This window comes from Anneissia japonica, unplaced genomic scaffold (genome assembly GCF_011630105.1).
Source record: "Anneissia japonica isolate Jap-2015-1 unplaced genomic scaffold, ASM1163010v1 scaffold287714_len2871179_cov188, whole genome shotgun sequence".
NCBI lineage: Eukaryota > Metazoa > Echinodermata > Crinoidea > Comatulida > Comatulidae > Anneissia > Anneissia japonica.
In genome coordinates this window covers 2,374,518-2,383,038 of record NW_022755542.1, presented here as the reverse complement: position 1 = coordinate 2,383,038, position 8,521 = coordinate 2,374,518, and the positions used below count along the sequence as shown (strand labels likewise).

Below are 8,521 nucleotides of genomic sequence, written 5' to 3'. Positions count from 1 at the left end.
AAAGTGCCCCTCCTTCGGTACACTCGCTATATGACCAATCTTGTTACAGTAACAACGTACCCATAACAACTTACCCCACGTGCTATTTTTATATTGAAACACAGATAGTTCTGCATATAAGCAGAAATGTGTGGTAATGGCCTATGAAAGTGTTAGGTAATGGCCATGCTTCACATAAATATATAAACTTTCTTTATTCATCTTCATGAGGGAAAGGTATTACAGAAACGGTTTGTCATGAAACATTTACTTTTGGGGTATATAAACAAACATTTTACTTACATTTCCTTTCAGGCATTCGGATCGTCACGCTAGGGCCGGCAGTGTTACAGCGGGCTATAATATGACACCGGTTAATACCTCCCTCTACTTTTCCTATTTGGGGAAAAGACCACTGTAACAATCTACCCCTGTAACAACTGACCCCGGTCTCCCCTACTAAAGAAATCCACTGACGGGAACCCCTCTGACGTAATAACAAGATCGGATGACGTTAGCGTGAACAAGACCACCACAGTGGTTGAAAGCTTGCAAGGTAATGTCTTAAAAATTATTCGGTGCTTGATGATAATGCGTGATAATGATAATGATAGGCTATGTTAATGCGTATTAATAATGATTTAATTGTCATCTGTACTAGTGTGTATGTGAAGAAAGTGATGAATATGATGACGATGATAACGATGAGGATGATAATAATAATGATGTTGATGATGGTGGTGATGACCTAATGTTTATCTTGTGAGCTACAATCCATGATCAGATTGCAGGAGAGGGACTATAGCACTACAAACACGACACAAGTCTGAATTGACTGGGGGCGCAAGTCAACCTGAAAACATCGAGGTGACGTCATGACCAATTATTTACCCTATGATTGGAATAAAAATAGTAGCCATGATTAGTGATCATTCGCCTGAAGAATCTATCTTGTGCTAGCGAAAGCTCGTGTTTCAAATAATTCACAAACAGTAAGTAAACCAAAAACCATCTCAAAGACGATCCTACATAATGCTTCTAACATCGTTGAAACATCGTAAGTATACAATGATTTGAACTTATTAATTTGTTTAATCACGACGGTGATTTATTAGTGGATAGCTTAAGTGTGGAACAGACAAGTACCAACCAAAGTAGATTTGTATAGAAAAAAGTAAACAATAATGGCTACCTGATGAAGAATTACCTTGGCTTATGATGAAGTTGATCATTGATTGTTTTTTTTTCACTTAATAGATCAGTTATCGACAGCCATTGAGTAGACAATCTAGTTAGCATGTTATTACTTGTCCCGATTATATATTGTGTATGCCTACATCATTTGACAAATTCCATCATCATTATTTTCTTATAAATATTCCTACTAATTGAACCATGGTTAAAAGAGAAAAGCGTGATCGTCCTTTTCTTAAAGATAAACTTAACATTCCTTTCTTGTTTTTTTCCTTTCATATAGGTTGAGTTTTTTTACATTTCTTTTACCAATTCTCTCAGCTCTTTGTTGTTTTTTTTTTTAGTTTTTGTTTCTTTAAAATTCTTTTTCTTCTCTTCATTTTTTTCATTTTATCATTTAATTTTTACTGCATAGCTTCCTTTTCGCTTCCTCTCTACCTTTCTGCTCTCTTCATTCTTTCTTTTTTTTTTGTCAATTCTTATTTTTTCTTCCATTTTCTCGTATGATTACAAATAATGGGTGCCATACGCAGCTAAAGTCTATGTTAAAATTCAATGTTTAATTTATCAAAACATAGGTCTAATTTCTTAAAATATAAATCTAGTTTCGCAAAACGAAGTTCTAATTTTTCAAAACATAGTTCAAATTTTCCAAAATGTGTTCTAATTTCTTTAAACATGGGCGATCCAAAGATTATCTGACGGGGTGGGGGTGTGGGGCACAGTAAGAAATCCACGCCGCCACGTCCACCTCCTCCCCACCATGGTTGGTCTAAATCAGTGGTAAACAATCGAGCTCTCCTTTCTTCGACTGCTGGATTGCCACTGAACTCATGATGGGTGCATTACATTTTCCCCTTTCCTCACTTTACTCAAATTGTTCTCCCTCTTTTTCATTTTTCGGCTTGACCGACCGAGGGGAAGGGGCCCTCATGACCCCTCCCCCGCTGGATCCGCGCCTGTTAAAATGTCATTCCAATTTTAAAACGTAGTTCTGACTTGATCAAACACCCTCTCCAAATTCTGTTCCAAATGTAAATCAAACCCCAACCCATGCATATGACTCGTTTGATTTACATTTTACAACGACAATTAGACATGCGAAATGTAAATCAAAACTAGCAAGCCAAGCATGACAGGGCCCGTTCCATCGATGATGGCGGAATCAACTTTCTTTGTAGTTCAATGCCGTGAACAACGCTTCACAACGCTTCTCTATATGCTCTTGGTACCGGCGATCACGGGCCTTATGCTAAGCTTGGTTCCAACTAGGACGCAACGCAACGACGCATACGCAACGTATCGACGCAAAGTGACGCAACGCGAGGGTTTTGCGGCTTCCAGCACTGATCGCTCGTAACTATAAAAGCTGGATTGCTCATCGGCCAATCCTGGTACAGAAAAAAGTGAGGCCTCCGACGCCATGTTGAAGGGCCTACGTGACGTACCAGTTTAGAAAAGTTTATTTTGGTATTTGTTGAAATTACAGTTGAAAATAACGATTCTTGCAATATTTTTCAATAATAAATTTATATTTAACATAGGAATTTTTTTTTTCAAACCGTCAAACCACTACGGACAAGACTGTTTATGCAGCTTTCAAAAGCGCGAGCGAAGTCGCTTTGTTATAGGGACGTCCATCCCTAACAACACAAATAACTTTGATTGCACTTTCCTTAAATGTTTTGCAAGAATCGTTATTTTGAACAATAATTTAAACAAATGCCAAAAGAAACTTGTCTAAAATGATACGTCACTTAGGCCCCTCCAACATGGCGTCGGTTGCCTCACTAAAACCAGCCAATGAGCAATCCAGCTAATATAGTAGAGATCGGTGCTTCCATGGAGCTATAACATTTTATAGCTCCATGGTGCTTCCAAGTGGGAACCGACGACGCAAACTTGGCAACGCAACGCAACATCGACGCTACTCAACTTTTGCATTGTTTGCCGATCTTCTTTGCGTTGTTTGCGATATTACACAGGAGTGACGCCCAGAGGGTTACCGGAGGAGGGCCCCGTTGAGGAGATTACCCCCCCCCCTATGGGGAGAAACCCCCCCCCCCTTTGGGGAGAAAAAACACAAGTTGTCAGGGAGAAAAACCATGTATAGGCCTATAAGTAGACTCTAAAATCGATGAAATAAGCATTTCAATCCCCTTAATTGTCATTTCGCCCCAGAACACTTTCTTTTCATCGAGGATCGGCCACACGCCAGAGACATTGGAACCCCCTCCCCGCCCCGCCGCCACTAATAACGTATTACCTTGATTAAAATATTTTTCTGAGTCTAGCACTAATTTTAGCTTTTTATTTTGGTTGTTTTAATGTACAGTATTTAATCATGTTATGGAAAAATATTATACCTACTTTTTAATACACCGTAAACATAAACAAAATTTAAATCCTAGATTTACAAATATGAAAATGTCATACAATTTGTAAATATTTAATTTGATATGCCAAATTAATAAACTAAAACATTACCTAGTAAAATGAGGCTTGGAGCAGCATTTAGATATGTTTATATTAATAATTAAATAAGTGTAAACTGTATATTTATTAATTGAACCTAGGCCTAACCTATATATAATTGTTGATTTATAATGATTATTTTTTTTTCCCGAGGGGAGGCCTATAACTACAGTTAAGCTAAAAAGAAAAAAATCAATTAAATTTAAAGCACTATTTGTACAGGTCTAACCCAGCCAGGCCTTCGAAAAGTAATACCCAGAACACAACCCGCATGGCCGGCGGAACCGGAGGGGGCGGGGCCGGGCCGGGGGCCGGGCCGGGGACCGGTGGGCTCGCCCCCCCCCCACTTTTTGGCAAAAAATATATAATGTCTGGAGATTTTTGTATGATCGGAAAGAAATTCAAGAAAAGAAAGAGGGAGGATGGAGAAGGATGGGAAAAAGAATGTTTATCCAGTCCCCGACCGAGTTACATTTTCTCGCAATTCACATTGGCGGATCTGGGGGAGGGGGTCATCGGTCCTGACCCCTCCCTTGGGCCAAAAAAGAGGAGAAAAAAAAAATCTAGACCTACCTTTTCAGGACCCGTGAGATGATTTTTATTTTTTTTTTACACTTAAGAATATTAGAATTTTGAAGAACATAAAAGTCATTAAAACACAATTCAAATGTCGAAAAAGCTCATTTCCCGCCATCTAGGAATCACAACTTTTCAGGGGGAGAACCCCCGGACCACCTTTTTTTGTTGGGATTTATCGATTCATGGGGAAAAGAATACGCATGCAACTACTCATTTGTTTATGTGTATACACACATAAAATAAAAAATGAGATAAATTAACCTGACCGTTTTCAAGAGGGGAAAACCTTGAATTTTGAAGAAATTAAAAAGTCATTTATAAATGACATTTCAGGAGTCAGGAAAGCTCATTTCCTGCCATCTAGAAATCGATATTTTTCCGGGGGAACCCGGATCCCCTTTTTCTTTGGTGTGCATTGATTCATTGAATCATTTTCAAGAGAGGGGAAACCTTGAATTTTGAATAACTTAAAAGTAATTAAAAGACACCTCAGAAGTCGGAAAACTAGTTTTTCAGCCTTCTATGAATCAAAAATTTTCCCGGGGGAGAATCAAGGTTCTCAATCAACATTGAGAACCTGAACCTCTCTTTTCTCTTTGGGTTCATTGATTAATTATAATAATTTTCAAGAGGGGAAACCTTGAATTTGAAGAACTTTAAAGTAATTAAAAGACACCTCAAAAGTCGAGAAAACAAATTTCCGCCTTCTAGGAACCAAAATTTTTACGGGGGAGAACCCCCAGACCCCCTTTCTTTTTGGGATTTATCGATTCATGGGAAAAAAATCGTATGCAACTACTCATTTTTTATTTTTTTTTAATGAATGCATACACATATAAGGCCTATTTACTGTAAAAGCAATGGGAAAAATTACCTGACCGTTTTCAAGAGGGGAAAACCTTGAATTTTGAAGAACTTGAAAGTAATTAAGACACTCAGAAGTCGAAAACGCTCATTTCCCGCCATCTAGGAATCAAAATTTTCCTGGGGGAGAAACCCCGGACCCCCTTTTCTTTGGAGCTTATCGATTCATTGAAAAAAGAATACGTAGGCCTAAGCAACTACTCATTTTTTTTATGTATGTTTACACACACATATCAGGCCTATTTACTGTAATAAGAATGAGAAAGTTTACCTGTCCGTTTTCAAGAGGGGGAAAACCTTGAATTTAGAAGAACAAAGTCATTAGACACCTAGCTCAAAAGTCGAGAAAAGTCATATCCCGCCATCTAGAAATCAACTTTTTTTCCGGGGGAGGACCCCGGACCCCCTAGATGTGATTCCAGATCTGCATGATTCATATTCCCATTCATCATATAAGTGGGCAATCCCCCCCCCCACTTTGAAAAACGTTCCGCCGGCCCTGACCCAGCCCTTACCCTACAATACATTGCCCTACGACAAATGATAATTTCATAACGGTTTTTGATATCTTCCAATGAAAATCATTGCGTTTACGAAGGGGCAAGTGGGAACCGTAACCATTTTGTTACGTTGCGTCACGTAAGGAGTGCAAATTCAACTTTCCGTAAAGAGGGGTATACAAAATTGCTGTAATAGTAGAGCGGCTAAGGTTGAATTTCAGGTAAAATCGTGCACTTCTGGAAGAAAGCATAAAACTTCCCACAGTGATACTATGACACCTAAAGATCATTAAAAAAAAATAGACCCCAAAAAATAACGCCTGCTAATGGCCACCATCTTGAAATCCAATATGGCCGCCAAAATATTTGATTTTAGCCAATATATTCATATCTACAGCACATGTCATTGCCAAATGAAGATCATTACCCATGTTTTCAATATCAGGGAGTGTCATGCAATCATCAGGAATTATGTCGGATGGCGCCGCCATATTAGATTTCAAGGTGGCCGACAGATTAATGATATTTTTGTCCATATTCATATCTACAGTACCTAGTACTGTCAATCAAAGACCATTGCCCATGTTTTCGATATCAGGGACTACCATGCAGCCACCATATTAAATTTAAAAATGGCCGCCATCTTGAAATTTAATATGGCCGCCAAAATAATTAATTTTAGCCTATGTATTCAAATTTACAGCATATATCACTCCGACTGAAGATCATTACCCATGTTTTCAATATCAGGGAGTGTCATGCAATCATCAGAAATTATGTCAGATAGCCCGCCATATTGCATTTCAAGATGGCCGCCTTATTATTGCTATCAATATCTTATCTACAGCACTGTCAATCAAAGACGGTTACCATGTTTTCGATATCAAGGACTATCATGCAGCCATCAGAAATTATGTCAGAATGCCACCATTGAATTTAAAGATTGCTGCCATACTATTTCAAGATGGCCGCCAAATTAATTATTGATAATGTTGTAAATATCGTCATATCTACAACACCTAGCACTGTCAAAGATCTCTACTCGTAATTTCGATATCCGGGAGTATCATGCAGATATCCGAAATCATGCCATATTGAATTTCAAGATGGCTGACATATAAGATATCAAGATGGCGGCCAATTTTTTTTTTTCATATATACATATGTAACTACCAGCACTGTGAATCAAGATTGTGTATATGTATAATTAGGGATATCATTCAATCATCAAACATCTCTTAATCATAGTGAGACCTGCCTATGGCAGTGAAGTAACACCATTTAGAAAGAAGTCCGACAACTGCCATGTTGGATTTCAGGATGATTGCCAATTATGAAAGGTATATGAAAGAAATGGAAATTCAAAAAAATAATAGAAAACTGTTAAGGAATAACAAATTGGTAATCAATCGAAAGTAATGAAAAAAAAAAGTAAATAACTGCTTTGTATGTTATGAGATCAAGTGCAGAGCGAAAGAGATAGATGCAGATATTAAACATTATTTATATTAAAGCTACTTTTAGCATGAATGAAATTATATAAACATAAATCAAATATTCAAATTAATGGTGTGAAAACACTAATATCGAATAGACCTCATGTCTATGAGATGGCTAATTATCATTTTCAAATAATATATAAACATATGTAAAAATTGAAAGTGAAGGAAACGGGAAGAAAATTAAAGGAAGGAAAAGAAAGAACAGAAAGCAAAAACTGGAAAGGGAAAAGAAATAAAAAAGAATAGAAAATGAATGTAATGGAGAAAGTGAAAAGAAATAAAGGAAACATCAAGAAAAATTAAGAAAAGTATATAGGCCTAGATAACATTAGCGTAAATGAAATTATGTAGACAAATTAAATATCACATTCAAGTAATGGTATGAAGACAATAATATTGAATATATTTCTAAATATCATTTTCAAATAAATATATATATATTAATTTTTGTGTGTAGCACTCTGTTTATATAATTAAATAATGGTGAAAACAGAGCTTGAATAAATGAAAAGTGATGCGTGTATCGTATCGGTAATAGCCTATCAAACAAACAAAAAAGTTTCATATCAACTGTTTGAAAATGTGCCCCTGGCGGCGGGAATTAAAATGTGATTTCTTGCTGTCGAGGTGAATGCCATACATATTTACCACTAGGGGACCCTGGTATATCGCAGATACAACCCAACCAGGACACTTCTTCAAACAAATGATATACTGTTGCCAGAGAATACTCTAGACGTCATACCTGTATCATAATGAAGTAACATATAGAATCAATGTTGCTGCGTAGCATTGTGGTATAACTGATCAAATAATGACAGAAACAGTGCTAAATTAACAATGATGTAAAGATCATATCAGGCATAACCTATCAAAGAAAAATTTCTTTATCAACTGTATGAAAAAGACAAAAGTGCCCCCAGTGAAAAATTAAACCATGCATCAGTTGTTTGAAAATGTGTCCTAGTTGGATTTATCAGGAAACGAATATTTCGTATATTCTTTTATTCACCATTGCTATATTTGTTACTAATTTTGAATAGGCAGTATTATGTGCCTAAAGGCACGGTATCTTATTGTCTCATTGTTACAAATATTGCTTTATATATGCATGGAGTAAAGAATATTCTTTATTCCATGATGTATGAAAGCTTTTGTGTAATTTACAACGGCTATAATACTTAGGGGCCTACATGCTGGCAATAAAGTTCACCTTCATTGCAAGTTGTATGTGCTGCACTGACTCAATTGGGGGTTTGATTCATTTCTTTCGCTTTCGATAGTATTATGTGCCTAAAGGCACGGTATCTTATTGTCTCATTGTTACAAATACTGCTTTATATATGCATGGAGTAATGAATATTCTTCTTTGATTCAGTTCTTTCGCTTTCGATTTACTGTCGATGAAAGGATAGGATTTATGATTGG

The 8,521-nt window shown here is 36.8% G+C and overlaps 1 protein-coding gene across 1 annotated transcript in view; it reads left to right on the top strand.

Moving 5' to 3' along the window:
• The first annotated feature begins 814 nt into the window (after window positions 1-814).
• LOC117123630 (deleted in malignant brain tumors 1 protein-like) overlaps window positions 815-8,521 on the top strand; it is a 33,814-nt gene continuing 26,107 nt past the window's right edge. Inside the window, exon 1 of the mRNA XM_033269631.1 lies at window positions 815-1,036. Within this exon, the coding sequence (XP_033125522.1) occupies window positions 1,012-1,036 (25 nt within the window). The 5' untranslated portion in view covers window positions 815-1,011. The remainder of the gene's footprint in view (window positions 1,037-8,521) is intronic.